Source organism: Ixodes scapularis, unplaced genomic scaffold (genome assembly GCF_016920785.2).
Source record: "Ixodes scapularis isolate PalLabHiFi unplaced genomic scaffold, ASM1692078v2 PGA_scaffold44__24_contigs__length_19508400, whole genome shotgun sequence".
Taxonomy (NCBI): Eukaryota; Metazoa; Arthropoda; class Arachnida; order Ixodida; family Ixodidae; genus Ixodes; species Ixodes scapularis.
Window position 1 is genome coordinate 18,299,372 of NW_024609873.1, and position 17,772 is coordinate 18,317,143.

Here is a 17,772-nt window from a genome sequence, read left to right on the forward strand (position 1 = left end):
GTGCACAGTACAAAAATTGTTGCACAGCTGCTTTAAGCTTGTTATAATTTAAAGCGGCCGAACACAAAATTTAAAAAAAAGGAAATTATTTGGCTCTTTTGCAGCACTACTGAAGGGTTTGCGTACCATGGTAGGAAAAATATCATAACAGTTCTTTTTTTTTTAACCTAGTTATCCGCTACGTTTGTTTTTATGTAAAAAGGAATGATAGGCAGCCTGTGCGATTTGAGGGAAAGATGGAGCAAGTAAATGCATTAGCTGTTTCGTATTGTCAACTTTCCAGGTTGACCTACAAACTCTCGATGTTCCACAATAAATAATATATAAAAAAGAGTTCAAAGCGCTCGCTTACCGTAACTCAATAGAGTCATTCTTCATCTTCTTCCAAGGTTTCGGGGTCATCTAGGCATAACCTGCAGAAAAAAAAAAAAAGAAAGAAAGAAAAATTGTCACCCGACTGAAATGTGTTGAAACCAACGTAGCCGAGACATAAAAAAAAAAAAAAAAGAAACGCGACAGCAAGGGGTTGCGAATACGATGCCGGAATACATTTTAAATCGTCGTCTCTCTCATTCCCTACGCTCATCACATCCTTTCGTTTTATGTTCATCGTTCTATCCTTCTACACTTAGAATTATATTCCCCGTCTTACGTCCTGTAGTACTATCTTGCATTTTTTTTTCTACGAACTCGACCGTGAAATTTTATCGTGAGTCAAACGTAACCACTTCCCCCCTCCCGCCTCTCCTGTCTCCCTGCTTACTTTTGCTATAAACGCGAGTCAATTTTCTCCTTTCGGAAATTTAATTAAGATACTCGGTGGCCTAGAGCAAATCGATCCTAGGGCTTACGAAGCAATCAGCGCACCTTTAAAGATCCGTTACGATTTTGGATGGCTCTAAATGTAAACGCTATAATTAAAAAAAAAAAAAAGAAAAGAAACGCTGAAGTGATTTTTGACTTTGGAGGTTACGACGGATATTTAAAGCGTAGCATTTCTAGGGCCAGTCTTAGCGCTTTCGTGTCCGCGGATGAAGCCTCGTCAGGGCGGGCAGCGTGCAATCGGCGACTACTCCTGGAGCGGGAACTACGAAGGCGCTCGTGCTTGCGGTTTTTCTTTTATACCACCAAAGCGGTGCGGGAGGGACGACTGCGAGAGCCGCAAGGGGAAGGGGAGAGGCAAGGGATGGGGCAGCAAAACGAGAGCGCCAGGCCCAGCCGCGACAGTATAAGCCCGTCGCCATTACGCAGCGCCGGAGCGGCAGTTTAAAGCGTCAGTTGACGGACAATCCGTCCAGTACGGTGTGCGAAAAACTGTGGTTTTCGCGTGGAGGCGAAGCGAATGTGTTCGTTTTAAATGCTGCGCATTTAGAACGGCTTTAGAAATGCCAAAGATGCCGTTTATTTTTTGTAAATGGCTCATCCTCCGAGTTGCTGATACGATAGTGCGCCGAAGACTGGATTCCTAGCGTCAGCTACTGACGGGACTGGTCCACAAATCATATAGCACTGGTGACAACGTCCCGTAGCAATGGAATTGGTTTGAAGACCGCCGTGCCAACAGAGTCAAACTCCCCGGTCGCGAATGAAGGCCAAGGCTGGTTCAGACATTTACCCCGGAATGCCAGTGATTGCATTACGACCGACCGCCTAGCTCTTCCAATGAGTTGTGAATGCGAAAGCATGAATGTCGTTGTTCCGCTCCCTCAGTTTGTTTGCAGCGTACTGGCGTGGACGGCCACATTTCGCTACTGCCGAGGTTGCGGCAGACGGCCGAGCGCGCGCTCTCATGAAGTGGCCGCACCGCGCTGAGCTCGGCCGTGCAGCCTCTCCGGAGTCTGCGCGTTTCGGCTCTGCGGCCCGCACCTCTTACCGGCGGTCGGGCCGCTGCGTGCGCTGCGCCGCCATGAAGAGGGCTTCTCTGGTAGCGTTCATTGGAACTAGGCCGCGCGAGAGCCAATGGGAGCCTCGTTCCTTGAAACTATGACGCGCGCCAGCCAATGGGAGCATATTTATCAGATTTCTGCTACAGACGACAGGCTTCAGTCTGTTGGGACAGGGGAAGGTGCCGTTTGGCGCGGCTTTAAAAGCTGATGACGTCGGTTCGCTCCGTGGGACAGTTGATGCTTTTGCATGAAAAAGACGGCCGCGCAACGCGTCGTAGTGGAACCGAAGGGTTCGCAGCGCTGTCGGTCACACACGGAAAGAAATGTTTGAACCAGCCTTTGCACTTATCAGCAGGCGTCGGCTAACGCACAGCTTACGTGCAAGCCTGCGCGTAAAGGGGTATTCACACGGGGGAGAAATTCCTTCCTTTGCTCCGCGCGCTGTGCATCACGTGGAAACAAAAGTCACGCCTTTGCGCGAGGGCGCACTGACCTCCGCGAGGGATGGGGGAGCTTCGCTCGGGCTGCACTAACGGTCCCCTCCCCGCCTCGGCGGGAGATCGCTTCTCAATTCATGGTATTTTGTTTGTGTATCTGACAACTGCATAGGTCCGTGTTCGGCCCTCGACTACGGCGTGCCCGCGCTGTCGTAAGCGCGCACCGAGCTCTGTTTGGGTCCGCTAAATTTGTCTGGTACCGCTGACATCTCTCGCCATCCGTATGAGCGCTGGAGCTGAGGAGGGAGTTCCGCTGGTTCTGCCGACCGCTTACATCACGTGCAATCCTCTCCGTGGGCCTCCCCCATGTGAATACCCCTTAAGCTGCGCGCTCGCACAACCACAAGTCAGTGCGAACTTGCATATTTCGGAAGAAGTCTAACACCGCATGTATAATAGCACTGATATTTCTTAACAAGTGCACCATCGTATTTATCTTAAGAACAGTGTGACATAATGTGCGTAATGGCTTATGAATTTACTCTTTAGATATAGTTTTGACTCGATCTTTATGTCTTTTACAAATGGAGTAAACCTGTCTTAACCAGGTAGGTAGTCTCTGATAACTGAAGATTACACTGATACCTTTAAGTTACAGACTCTGTTCGTTTGTACTTGGAGATCATAAAATGAACAGCCAACCTTTAAAACCTTTCTTATTTCTTTTGCATTTTTTAAAAACTTTTAGATGACTTTAGTGAACTCCCAATCGGGGTATTGTTCGAGCTCGGCGTAAGAACTCCCAGACAATATCATTCCCTCGGATGCGCTCCACGCATGAGCACTGAACTGGGAGCTTCATTTCGGGACCTGGGTGCATTTGACGCGCGGTTTCCTCGCTTGCTTAAGCAGCGATCGCTCGCTGCTTAAGCAGCATGCGATCCCGACGTCAGAAGTGCTTTTACCTCTCTCTGGACGATTACCTTTCGTTAAGGATAGAATTATCTACACTTTCTCGCTTAGCACGAATACTGACTATCGTTTCCATCATCTTCAGCACGTCTGAAAAAAACTGACATACGAAAAAAGAAAAAAAAGAAATATGCAACAAGCAGGATCAGGATTTACGCAGGGGCTGTTGAAAATTTCCGCTCACGTACTCGGTGCCCTCAGCGTGGGCATTGATTTCTGAGTAAAACGCCTTAAGCAAAATGACCCCTTTTAACAGTCAGATTTCCTAGAAAACCAGGAACACGATAAGGGGTTGATTGAACATACCTATGGAATCTGAAGTAGAACCTTTGCGCACTAATTGATAAATGACAAAAATGATAAGACCTCAGCCGATAGTCTCTTAAGAGTTTGTGCTTTTGGAAGTACATTATTTGGAGTTCGCGTTTTTTTTTTTTTTTTTTTTTTTTGTTCATACGTTTAGTTGGCCTTATTGCCGTGTCTCGTCGATTCCCCGGTGATATATTCGAGTGCAAAGACGTAGTTTTTTTTTTCAGCAAATGCTAAGAATTATTTCAAGTTCAGTGTGATTGCGGCCTAAAAAGCGCGGACCCGTAAATAACGTGACGGCTCTCCTGCAGATCTCTGTCAACAGGTTGGTCACGTGAGCCCTCTCCGCGAAGAAGAGGGAGCTTACGCTAAAGAGAAAGAACGTTAAACACTGCTCCATTATAGCATAAGCACTATGCAATAGTGATTCTCGCAAGTATACAATGCCCATTGAGGAATGCGGTTTCGTTCAGTTTGCCTTTAAAGGGACACTGACAGGGTATTTATGCTCGCCGAGGTTTTTAGTTGTACGTGACATATGAGAGCTCAACTACCCAGAACAGAATTTGCGGCTCGAAATTCGGTTTCTTTCCGCCCGAAAACCGCCGATCAAGAACTGGCCGGTTCGAGTCTCGCTCACTCTCTTTTCCGCGGTCACGGGCCGTTTTCTAAGGTATCGATGCGACCACCAAATTTAATCAAAGTCGTGGGTCACTGAAGGCACACACTCAATATTAAAAATAGAAAAAAATATGAAACCCATTTTTTGTGGCTTCTAAAAAGCTGCAAATACGTTGATTGAAAAAAAGGTTCCACAGACAACCGGAAGCAATCTGTGCGTGCGTCGTTTCGCGTATCGTTGGACTCGCAGGGACGACGATGGCAGCGGACGACGGGCGTGGGACCTCTATTTCAGAACTGTCGTTCGCGGTACCGGCGAATTTTGTCTGCCTTTAAAAGAGAAATTTGGGACTGATCAAAAGAACTGGTATTCATCCCGTACGACACGCCCGATCACCAAGCCGATTTGCACGAAGACCTCGCCGAGCCGTCGCTCCCTTCTCGTGGCTGAAGACATCGCTCGCGCAAACGTCAAGCACGACGTGTCTACTTCGAGTTGAGTATGCACGCGTACGATTTCTTTACTACGTGAGAATGTCGCCTATGCGCGGTGCATCCCGACTTCGACCCGGGAGTGCTTTTGCTAGAGGAAAATCGGCAGGAAACTTTCCAACTTACAGTTTATCGGCTGAATTATTACTAAGGAAAGAGATTCCCCAATTTCGGTATGTCCCAGTAGCTCAGTGGGAAAGACGTCCGCTTCTCACGCGGTAGGACCGGGTTCGATCCACCGTGAAACCTTTTTTTTTTTCTTTTTTTTTAAATATTTTTGATGTCTACATTTCTTTTTCTTTTTAAACAATTATCACTGAAGAAACAAATGTTGTGGACGACACGTCGCTGAATTAAATGGTACGGGATTTCCTTTTCGACACCTGCGAACTCAATGTAATCACTTTCCACAAAATGCAAGGAGCATATAAATCAGGTAACGTCCGCTTTCCGAGGTGCCCGTAAATGGTCTACAGGAATTGCAGTCAGCCATTGGTCCCGATCCCTTTGATCTTTCGGAAACTGTCGCACAATGCCACTTCTGTTTCGGACGCAGGGCATGTGAGCCAGCTCTTCACGCAACATCTTGGGTGTATTCTTTTCGAAGCCGATCAAAATTCACCACGGGCACTCACTACTCATCTCCAACTTTTCAATGTACAAAACAACTCATCTTGGAGTACAGAACAACGAGCGGAACATACATAACTGCAAAAGAATCGCTCGGTGAACAGTTCCGGTACGCCGCATGTCGTCTGCTACGGGAAGGAGGAAAAAAAAAAAAAAAAACACGGTCGCGTGTAGCCACGTGACTTCCGCCACCCACTCTCTTCTCTCCACTTCTCCGACCTCCGTCGGGTTTCGGTTTCGGTTTCGAGCAGTTGCGTCTTTTGGCTTTATTAAAAAAATACGCTACTCTGTTGCAAAATATTAATTGGGTAGTCCTCCGACACCATAATGAAGCGCCTGGCAAAAAATTAAAAAAAAATTTTGGGGGGTGTCAGTGTCCCTTTAAAGACGGACGACCAGCTCGCGCTTTCCGCTTTTCCCTCGCTTCCTCCTCTCCGCCCTTCTACCCTTTCCACCGTTGCCTGTTTTTTTTCTCCCCATGGTGAGGAGGATCTTCTACCATGCAGAATATCAAGTCTGGTCGTCGGCCTTTAAAGGGAACGATGAAATGTTTTTTTTTTCAGGTTTTTCCTTTTTAGCTTTAATCCTCGACTCAAAAGTTAAATGAGAAACCACGTGGTTGTGACGCGCTTGGCCACCGAATACGATGGCTCCGAGCCTTCACGTGCTTTTTAAGCACACCATGAAATTTCTCACTCCCAAGTGATGATAAGTACAGTCACGGCCTCATTGACCACGAACGGTAGTCTAAATATTCGCGGACAGATTGAATGTGAACGGGCGCAGACGTCCGAGTGACGTAGTTCTCGTGTGCGATGCGTGAGCTAAATTCGGCTGGCTTGTTTGGGCACTCCGGATGCAACATAGTGAAAAGGCGGAAAGCTTTCGATGGAATGGAGGTAATAAATAGTACGCTTTATTTTCAAACTTTGGTACCTAAAAGCAGGCTTTCGACATCCTACCTTGTTTCTTTTGGCTTACTAAATGATCTGTAATTATTAAAATCCCCATCTAAAGTCATTCACCCCAGCCCGAAATTCAGTTCATGGCCCCTTGAAATAATTAGCCTCGTGGATTGGGGGGGGTTATTGTGTCATCTGCTTTTTCACAAGCGCGCAGTGCTTGGGGGTCGCGACCTCTAGGGATGGTGTGACACACCTAATGACCGATTCATGTGCAAGGCATTTTAATGCGGAGCGCAAGTTCGTCTGCTTCTTGCACAGGGGTTGCATGATTATTAGCTGATCGAACAAAATAGTGTGTAGACCTCAAGGCATCTAGCATTGATGTATCCCCACTATCCTTTCAATCAAAGCCAATCAGAGATCGGCGTCGTTCTGACGTTACCGCAACCCCTGCGCGATGAGCAGACGACTCGCTCTCCGCTTTATGTTTTCTTTAGGATATGCTTATATAGTCCCGTGTTTTCGCAAAATATCGAAAAAACCCGAAAACTAACTTCCGAGGCAGTTTGATGAAAATAGGAGAAAACCGATAAACCCCGAATTAGAGCTGTCCTTGAAAATTTCAAGGAAGATTCATTGGTGGATCTTTAAAGTATGCGTTAGCATGACCCATAAGAAACAAGAACGCTGATCCCTTCGGATTTTTGTTTTGGCTTTCTCTTATGCTTCCTCTATTTTTGCAGCCTCTTTTTGCCTTCGTTACGGGGTCAGTGTTAGCGTTTCCTAAAAGGAGACGTGTATGCCGTTTCCCAAGGGTCATGTTAACGCATTCCTTAAAACTTCACCAATGGATCTTCCTTTAATTTTTTTTTTGCCGCCTAGTTGGATTAGTGCTAGTACTCGGTTAATACTACGTTTTCTAGCACGAACCAAGGCATACGCCCTTCCCTTTTCACTGTTTTGTCCACAGAAGAACGCCGTCAGATTTTTCCTGTCATGTGGGTACTAATGCTAACACATATGGTGGAGCCTTCTCAGGCGGCGTTAGATTCGCCAAGACTACTGAGTCTGAATAAAACTTAATATTACATTAATTAGAAAAAACCCAATCTTTTTTGTGCAGCTATATCTTGTGTTAACAGGTGGATGCTGCCCCCAAGGAACTGCGTGAGGATTCTTTCTCTTTCAGAGCCGCGTATCTTATCGCGTTTAATATTTTTTTTATATGTGCAGGACATTTTTTACGTTTGAAGGTCACGTTTCCTAGAGGTTGGGGTGTCTCATGCCTGTGTTTCCAAGAGGTTGGGGAATCCCATGCCTCTGTTCCCTAGAGGTTGGGGAATTCCATGCCTGCGTTGCAAGAGGTTGGGGAATCCCATGCCTCTTTTTCCTAGAGGCCGGGGAATACCAAGCCCGCGTTGCCAGAAGGCTAGGGAGTACAATGCCCATGTTCCCTAGAAACCGCGGAGTCCCATGTTCGTGTTCTCTAGTGGTCGGTGATACCCATGCCTGTGTTCCCTAGAGGCTGGGGAATCACATGCGTGTGTTTGCGAAACGTGGGGGAATTCCATGCCTTTGTCCAAAAACCACCAGCTGATACCGAAAAATTCCCAATCTTAAAGAAAAAATAGAACCCATCCATAAATAACAACCGCCCAAAATCGAAGAAAGATAAACTTCGAAAACAAGGAACCTTAGTTATGCCAGTTTAAAGGGCCCTGCAATCCTATTTAAGCGTCTATTTTTTTTTCTGCTCTTTCCACATCACTTAAGGTTCGGGGAAACTAGCGGGCAGGGAGAAGGTCAGTAAATATCAGTGAGTCATATATTTCCCCTGACGACGCGGAAACCTTCTCCTCCTACGGGGACTCCCCGTGGTGCCGAACGCGCGCGGCATGTGACGAATTCGTGACCTCGTCGGTCCCGGTCAGCTCCTGCCTTACAACTGGTCAGAGCCGCTCAAAGTGTTCTTTTTATACGAAATACAAAATATGAGCGGCGCGAATCGTTTCAATTATTCATGAAAATAGATTTTGTTCAGTATTTTAGATGACAGAAGAATAAAATGCAGTTCAGAGAGTACGGACACAAAAAATGACCCATCCGCCAGCAAGCGGTGGAGGAGGCGGCGCAGGCGCCCTTGCGCACCGGAGGTCATACCCCGCGCAAGACGACGCACGACGCCGGCGGCACATTTTGAAAGAAGCCCAAGTACAGGAGACCCGCCCGAAACTTGAGCGTCGTCCAGGTGGGGCCGAGAGACTTTACCAGCGCGCTCCAGACGTTTACGAGGAGTGACCTCGTACGGTACAAGACCCAGCTCCGCACGTCTATCGAGGACTCGGAGTTCCACCTTCTGGGAGACCCGGTAAATTCATGCTGGCAAGCGCGGTGGAGGGCTGAAGCAAGCCACGAACAGTTGACGCCAATCGGCTGCGGCCATCAACGAAATCCGCAGCCGATTGGCCAGTCGCTTCGCTTCCACCACTGGCCTCCCAAGCCAGAACCAGGGACGTCATAAAGGAGGCCATTGTTTACCTGTTTTTTGAACTTGATTTTGCCTATATCTTTTAGAATAAAGCGAATTTCGAGAAAAGCAAAGTTCCACTAAGTTACTGCGTTCAGTGCCCTCAGGTTGGGTGCCAATTAAGAATCAGTCAAAACGCCAATGCAGGCAGCCTTTGAGATGAGAATCGGTGGCCGAGTGTGTTACCGCAACGCGGCTCGTAGCAGGTGGGACGAAAGCTCGCCGCAGGAGAACCCGGGGATCATTGCTTCAATCCCCATCCCAGGTCCGTTTTCGAGTTGAATGCATGCATCATACCGATATGCGGTCGCGCGCCACTGTACTGCGTGATGCACGTTAAAGACCTCCAGGCTAGCAGTGGTACCGCCACTGGCTACATTTCTCATCTCAACTCGGGCAGATGACAAGACGAAAGCGCGCGGGGGCATCAGAGTGCCGCGAGCTCCGATTGGAAGGATTCGTGGGGTATGACGCTAAGACTAGCAGCCCTTGTCTCAGCTCGCTGCCATCCTCCGTATCAGAGCAAACGAGAGCGTTCTCTGTTGCTCGCAGAGTGCCTCGCGTTCGAACGCCGGGCGCCGGCGTTCAGCGTTCGAACGCCACAGTAGGTAGACGCGTATACCCAAAATGGTTCCAATCCGAACTCGGCGCTCTGACGCTCCTGCGCGCTCTCTCATCTCGTCCTGTTTTTCGGCTTCTTTACATACGCTCTACGATACGATGGAGGCAATCGAGCAAAGGTCCAAAGGTCGATTGTCGTGGCGTTCGTCGTATTCGTGAGTTTTTGCTATCACGTCTCAAACTAATCACGCACAGAAAAAAAAAAGGGGGGGGGGGGGGGGCAGGGTCACAACAGATTTACCCTGCGTAATTGGATGAGTCGTTGACAGAAAAAAAAGACGAATACGATTAGCACCATGACGATGCACTTTCGAAGCTACTTGATTGGCTACAACGGATCGTAACGTCAGCTGCGGTCGGTCTTCAGGTGAAACAGAGAATGGCAGTGGTACCGCAGTGGCTAATTTTCTCATCAACAGCGCTGACACCAGACGTCCATTGGATGATTGATTGGTCGATTGATTTGGCGTTTATGGCGCTAGAGAGACGTCCACTGGGCCTCACTACCTCCCCGCTGTCCAAAGAAAAGAACACGCAACGCGCAATTACGTCCCTTTGGCAGAAATCGGCGGGGACATGCGTGCTCGAGGTAGAGGAAAATCACGCGGCGGCTCATGAAGGGCCGCCAAGCCCACTCGAGAGCCGGTGACTCGGTGTCACTAATCGGTGCACTTAGCGGCGTCAACAGCGATAGCGCAGCTCGCTACAGGGGCCCCGCTGTTTACCGACGTGCGCTGCCTTTTTCGATGGACGCTCCAGTGAGATACCGGACGGCAGGGAGCGTCCGCTGATAACGGCAGACATCCCATTGTTCTCTTCCGGCTACGGAAAGTGAGAGGAGGATGGCTCTCATTCACCAGTTACAGAACGCGACGGGAAAATGTTGGGCTTAGAAAGACGTTACTACGTTACTGTGATCAATGGAAAATGTCATGTTTGTGTGCGTCTTCGCGTATATTATTTAGTTTCCTTTTGTTTACCCTACATTTCTGACATTTCCCAATTTGCTGGAATCGGCCACAGTTGTGGTTGAGAACTTGTTGGATAGGGTGGTTTGCAGGAGTTGATATTGGCAGCAGTATGAGTTTTCCCCTTCTAATGATGATGATGATGATGATGATGATTATTTTTATTATTATTACTATTATTGAAAATCAACGCAGTGTTCATATTTTCGAAAATTCCTATTGTGCAAAGCTCTTACATCAGGAGGACGGAGCTTCACAACTACGTCTCCCTTTATTTTATCCTTTATTCAAACGAACTGCGGTCATAAAATATTTCTGGACGCACGACTTTGAAGTCCCACGTTTTATGCAAAGATTCCTCAGACGCGCAGAGCATTTCGAGTTACCGCGTTTTTTCACGAAATGTGGAAAAAGAATCTGTAGTTTTTACGTGCCCTTAATCTTTAACAGCCTACTAAACACCACATTAAAAACTGACAAAAAAAAAAAAAAGCTGAAAGGAATGCTCTAAACTTTATTTTAACGTCTGTACTCTGTTTTTTTTTTTTTTTTTTTGTTTTGTCGAAAGACATTTGGATTTATCTTTTTTTGTAAGTGTTCATATGCGTATCCCGTTTTCTTTGAATATGTTCGAATCTGCATTTGCTGCGAAAAAAATGAGAAAACCTTGCGTGAAAGCTTTTTTTCTGTTCTGTTCGCGAGGGGGGGGGGGGGGGGGGGGACGAATCTTGCAATATTCGTCGGTTATTGCTTTGCATTGTACATGCTTATACAGATTCTAAACACATTTGTTTTCCACCCCCTAGCATCAACGTGTACATTATATTTCATGGATGAAGAAAGAATAAAACAATTAAAACAGGGACAACACAACCACATCTTTCAACTAGCAAGAGACGAGTAAACTTTCAACAGCGAGCAGCCGACTATATCCAATAGGCGTAGGGGAGAGAAGGGGGAGAGAAGGAAAGATAAGAAACGCGAAGTGCAAGTCAGGGTGGTAGGGTTATCTCGGATTTTAAAAATTCAACCTCAGTTTTTGTCAGCAGGAGGGAAGGGTTTGACACGTTGTTTTTTGCTGTGGTTATGGCGAATGATTCTATGATTTCCCTGCCGAATCTGCTGCAGACTTGGACGTAGTTCAACTACTCTACTCAAACTACTGTAGTTTAACTACTTTTTCGAGTAACTTGGTAAGTAAGTAAGTAATATTTATTTTCAGCAATATTGTGCTGAGGGCACCAGACAAAAAGCTTCCATGAGGTAGCTTGACTGGGCCTGGTGCCCCTGCACTTACAGGGCATTATAAAAAAAACAAGTACTACAGAATACACTTTGACTAAACAAAACAAACACGTACATCTTTTTTTGTTAAACAGTGAATATCATTGTGGTCTATAAGGAACTTGTTAAGTAATGAAGGCAGGTTATGCGCAATAGATTGGAGTGCATAATTTAGGTCCATACCCGACCAAGGCTTAACAAGCCTTGGTCGGGTATGGACCTAATCCGGTAATGCACGCAGGCGCCGGGTTTCCAGCTGCAACCATGAAAGAGGGGGACACTCCGAGAGTTGTTATTGTTTTCGTGTTGTCTGTCTTTAGTGAGTTCTGACTCAAGCGGCAGGTTCCACGGGAGGCGCCACTGGCATGACCTCGCAGCTGGGCTCCTGTTCCCATGGTCGCGTTCTCGTCAGCGCATACACCTTTGCAAAGCCGGACTCCCCCGCGCACAAACCCTGGCACGGATAATCCGTTCATGGGAGCACGTTCCCGCCTCCAGCTGCAATTGTATACGAGCGACGATGCTTGTTCACGTAATCCTTTGCGTCCTTCCGACCATCCATGCCTGGGAGACCTCCTCTTTGTTAAAAACGATTTACTTGTCAGGCGTGTCAGCCGCATCAGGATATTGTAGTCGCCGGGGAGGATTGCGAGTTACCCTTGGGAGATCATTTTGTTGGACCCGGCGTCAGCGGTGAAGTATACTTCGGTTCATCATCTGTTAAACCAAAACAATTTTTTTTTTTCAGTAGCGTAGCACTAGCACTACAACGGGACGCGCAGTCATCCGGATGATCTCATCGTCGTGGCGCGAGACTTGAATCCTTGACGGTCTGGTGCACTCGCTCAGCGTACTCTCAGAACGACGTCGGAATAAAGAGGGGCCAGTCATAACAATCTCAACTTGACGAAGAAAAAAGAAAAAAGGAGGAAAGTTTGTTATAAAAGATCCTCCTACCCGAGGCAAACCTCACATGTTTAGTCATGGACACCTAAGATGCCGATAATCGCTTACCCGACCCTGCACAGCCTGTTTCTCAAATTCAACGCTGCCGTTCCATCCAGCCCGTCGGTAGAACGTCTATTTAGCTTGGCTGGGGACGTCCTTAGAAGGAAAAGGGGAAAGCTCTCCTATCAAGAACTTTGAAAGTCAATTGCTTCTGCGAGCGAATAAACTATTTTGGCGAAAACGCAAGCCATAAATAGACTTCATTTATTTTAGGCTCGCAGGGTTTTTCATTGATCAAAACTTCTGTTCATTTCGCTACCACAAAAATATAAAAAAAGTAACTTCGAAAGTAACTTCAAAGTACCTCGCTACTTTTTTACAGTAGTTAGTAGTTTACTCAATTACTATTACAAACGCGTAATTTCTACTCTACTCCAATTACTTTTGGCGTCGATACTCAGTAACTTAACTACCTTTTTTGAGTAATTTGTACATGTCTGATCTGCTGTCATGCTCCCCCAGGATTTTTGTGTCATCAAAGAGGGGGTGACAACGCAAACACGAACGGGCATGTATGACTATGAGATGATAAGAATCTGGAGAGGCCTTAGAAACTTCGTTCTGATGTTTGCGAAGTCTATGATTGGTGTATCTGCCGGTCTGTCCTATGTATTCATGGCCGCAGCTCAAGGGGATGGAGTAAACTTTCTTCTCTTTGCATGGAATGAATTTCTTTTCGTGTTTGACAGTGCAGCCAATCGGAATCCGGTTGTTGTTCACTTGTTGACAGAGTTGTTTAAGACGCATGCGGCACGAGAAGACAACATTCGCGTCGAACTTTGAGGAAATGGATTTTATCCGGTGGGCTGAATTGTGTACGTAAGGAATGACGGCGAATCGGGCTTTCTTTTTTGTGGCTGGTGACTGGCGATCAGGCCCGCGAATCATCACGAAAAGAAATTCATTCCATGCAAAGAGAAGAAAGTTTACTTCATCCCCTAGAGCTGCGGCCATCAATATATAGGACAGACCGGCAGATGCACCAATCACAGACTCCGCGAACATCACGACGAAATTTCTAAGGCCTCTCCAGATTCTTATCATCTCATAGTCATACATGCCCGTTCGTGTTTGCGTTGTCATCCCCTCTTTGATGACACAAAAATCCTGGGAGAGCATATGACAGCAGATTCGGCAGGGAAATCATAGAATCAATCGCCATGACCACAGCAAAAAACAACGTGTCAAACCCTTCCCTCCTGCTGACGAAAACTGAGGTTGAATTTTTAAAATCCGAAATAACCCTACCCCCCTGACTTGCACTTCGCGTTTCTTATCTTTCCTTCTCTCCCCCTTCTCTCCCCTACGCCTATTGAATATAGTCGGCTGCTCGCTGTTGAAAGTTTACTCGTCTGTTGCTAGGTGAAAGATGTGGTTGTGTTGTCCCTGTTTTAATTGTTTTATTCTTTCTTCATCCATGACTTAAAGGGAAGATAGGGCACTTCTACTTTTGAGAAAAAACGCTTGAATTGCGTTCATTTGGCCTTTAGAATAACAGATATCACAATTATATTTCAATGCGACGCGCCGGAGAGCCATACCAGCAATTTCAAGATAGGGCTGAAGCCCCGCCTCCCTAGCCTTGGGCAGCCTAAAGATCCGTCGATGACGCACGGACAGCGACTGTCTTTTGCGTTTTTCTCGCGTTTAACAATACTTGCGCAGCAAATAGTTTGGATATTCGGGTTCACGGGGTAAAAATCCACTAGAATCCACTTCTAACTCATTTTTTTCAAGAAGCTCCGTAGCTTCCCTTTAAACCAACACGCTCTTCTCCCAAACATTATATTTGTTTGCGGAGATGTTTCAAGATGAACCTAAAGAGTTTTTCGTTTACGTTTGAACATGTGTTTCCTACCGACTAGCAGGCCCAGTAACACTAGCCTTGTTCGCTTATTAGACTAATAATTAACATATGCTAGCTATTTCTATGTATCTGAATCACTTGACTGTGCTCAGCCTGCAATACATGAGTAGGTAGGCTAAAGGGGCACTGAACGACTTCCTTAATTTCCGCTTCCTTTTCTCCTGAGTAGTTTCCTATGGTCTTGATGTTCCTAGTACTGTGCAATATGCCTCACAATCCGTGAGATTTTTTTTATAACATACATTTCTATATTAAACAAAAAACCTAATGATTCTTTCATGTCTTGTGTGCTTTGAGTTACAGTGCCAGATCCATTGCTGTGTCCGACGTCATGGTGCAAAGTCCCATGAGCTTTTAAAGGCTACTACGGGGCCGTTTCTTCAGTATAAAATTTCAAAGTGGCAGCACACGATTATTCTAATATATTTTCCTTCCTCCCAGGTCGCTTTTTTTCCTCTAATGCTTTGAATTTGCTAAACGTGTTTCGTGCTTTCTTTTTTTTTTGCATCTTTTTGGTTTAAATAATTTCTTTACATTTCGCAATAACGATAACTTTTTTTGTGTGTGTGTGTGGGCGGGATTATACATGTTTGTGCTGTCTTTGATTTGCCCCTGCTTTAACTCTGGATTCCAACGTGTGAGAATAAATCTTTTATTTTGTTGTTTATTTTTTCACTTCCTTTGACAACAACGATTATAATTATTATAATATGAATTATTATTATTATTATTATTATTTCGTCTATTTTTATGCCGAGTAATGAATTATTTGCATCCCTGTGCCTGCCGCGTTTCCTAGCTCTATTTAAAAGATGTGTAATTAGTAAGCATATCTGGCAAAGTTCTTTTAAAACGCCTCGTGTAGTGGAACGTGTTTTGAGAGACGGTGAACGTTTCATAATCCCACGTGTTTATACAAAATATGGAAAACGACTGCGCTCATTTTATGTACCCGAACTCTTTAACGGCTTACCGGACACGTTTTTTGGGATAACCACCAAGCGCCAATTAAAAAAAACTATAAGAGCAATATGCTAAAGTTATACTTACGCTCTTGTTTTCCAGTTTACATGCAATGTTAGTCTCCTTCGGCTTTATATCATTAATTTGACCCTAATCTTGAATAATCTGCAGATAGTCCCCGATGCTGACTTTAAGCTTGGTTTCCCTTTTGGCCTTTGCCTCCAATATGAAATAGCAATAATCGTAACACGTGCTGCTCTCCAGTTATTGACAGGGTTTTTGTCTGCGGTCTGGTGGTTAGTTGGTTTAGTTGTGTATGTGCTTTATATTTAAATGAGTGTTTTGCGGGAATTGGCATATGTATCCTGACTGCTGTGTGTGCTTTTTTTCCCTTTATTTTTCATTGTTGTTTTGCGTGATATCTTTCAAGGACTCGTTTGATGTTTTATTACACCGCTGCCGGGTTCAGTCCCACAAGCCGCTATTGGCTTTTGACGGACCCGCATATGTATGTATTGTATCTATATTTGTGCAATAAACATTATTATTATTATTATTATTATTATCTTGATGGCAATCGATGGGTCTTTGAAGTGCACCAGGCGCGCCGATTTAGAGACTTATTCGGAATCTGTGTGGGTAGAGCTGGAGTGTGATAATCGAGAACGCGTTCTGATAGGTACTTTTTATTTTCCTCCATACATTGAACCCGAGGAGTTTAATGATTGTCTCCTTGGAATTGAGGATATAGCAGACAAACTGGGTGAATGCAAACTATTAGTAATTGGCGGTTTTAATGTACCAGGTGTGTGCTGGGAAACTCACAGTGCTGTTTCAAGTAATTATTACGGTGCAAAGAAGGCCGGTCATCTTGTTGACTTTGCCTCTTTCATGGCCCTGAATCAGTTCAGCAGGGTTAAAAATAGTAAAGGCGCTATGCTTGACATTTGTTTCTCAAACATTGATAACGTTTCTGTAACTAAGAGTGATTTTCCTTTAGTACCGACAGACAAATATCACCCTGCACTTGAGGTGGCTATAACCTTGAATGTACCTGTCAGCCGTATACCGGCTGCTAGTCTCACTTACCTAGACAAACTGCATAACTTCGCTGCTGGTGACTATGTGGGATTATATAACCACTTTTCTACGTTCGACTGGTCCCCTATCCTGCAATCATCTGACGTCAATTATCAGGTTCTTCAATTCACCACGGCGGTGCAGGAGGGAATGGATCATTACATTCCTCTAAAGAAGCATACCAATTCAAAATTTCCCTCGTGGTTTTCTCCGTATTTAAAAAAGTTGCTGAAGAAAAAAAGCTTCTCTCATCGCAAATTTAAAAAGACTGGCAGTCTCAGGTGGGAGGCTGAGTTCGTTCATTATAGACGCCTATGTAAGCAACATCAGAGGATTGATCATAAGATATATGTAGAGTCAGTGGAGTCCGAATTGAGGAGAAACCCAAGAAAACTCTACCGACATGTTCGTTCTCGAGAAGGAAAATCGATACATCCTGATATTATACTTAATGAGGAGAATGTGACCACGTCCAGTGTATGCGATATATTCGCGCGTCATTTCAGTTCTGTATATAAACACAATAGGAGTGGGTACCAACAGCCGCCATCCCCTAGCGTGAACGAATCCATTTCCTCCCTGCCTGTGGATGAGGGAATGATTCAGGAATGCATAAAAAAACTGAGGCCTACCATGTCCACAGGTCACGATGGTATTCCAGCAACACTTGTAAAAGCATTTCACGAAATTTTTACGCCCATCCTTTATGATATTTTCAACAACTCCTTAAGAGCAGGAGTGTTCCCTGATATGTGGAGGAAGTCAGTCGTAGTCCCAGTCTACAAGTCTGGAAGTCGTACCACTGCATCAAACTACAGGCCAGTGTCTCTGCTGTGTACATTTTCGAAGCTTTTCGAAATGGTGGTCCACAAAACATTGTCTTTTCGTTTAAAAAAGGTATTAAGTTCCAACCAACACGGATTTGTAGCAGGACGCTCGACAACAACAAATTTGATTTCATTTATGTCCATTGCATCCAAAGTTGTGTGCCAAAGAGGCCAGCTCGACGTGGTCTACTTTGATCTGAGTAAGGCGTTTGATGTGGTTGACCATGACATTCTTTTATCAAAACTTTGTGGTATTGGTGTCTGTGGAAAGCTACACAACTGGTTTCAGAATTATTTGTCTAATAGAACATGTGTTGCTCGTGCGAACGGCGCGTATTCTTTTACGTACACGGCCACGTCTGGGGTACCTCAGGG

The 17,772-nt window shown here is 45.5% G+C and overlaps 1 protein-coding gene across 1 annotated transcript in view; it reads right to left on the reverse strand.

Annotated features, from left to right (window-relative positions):
• LOC8038026 (adenylate cyclase type 5) overlaps window positions 1–17,772 on the reverse strand; it is a 330,452-nt gene that overhangs the window by 205,683 nt on the left and 106,997 nt on the right. Inside the window, exon 2 of the mRNA XM_040223491.3 lies at window positions 353–413. Within this exon, the coding sequence (XP_040079425.1) occupies window positions 353–402 (50 nt within the window). The 5' untranslated portion in view covers window positions 403–413. The remainder of the gene's footprint in view (window positions 1–352; window positions 414–17,772) is intronic.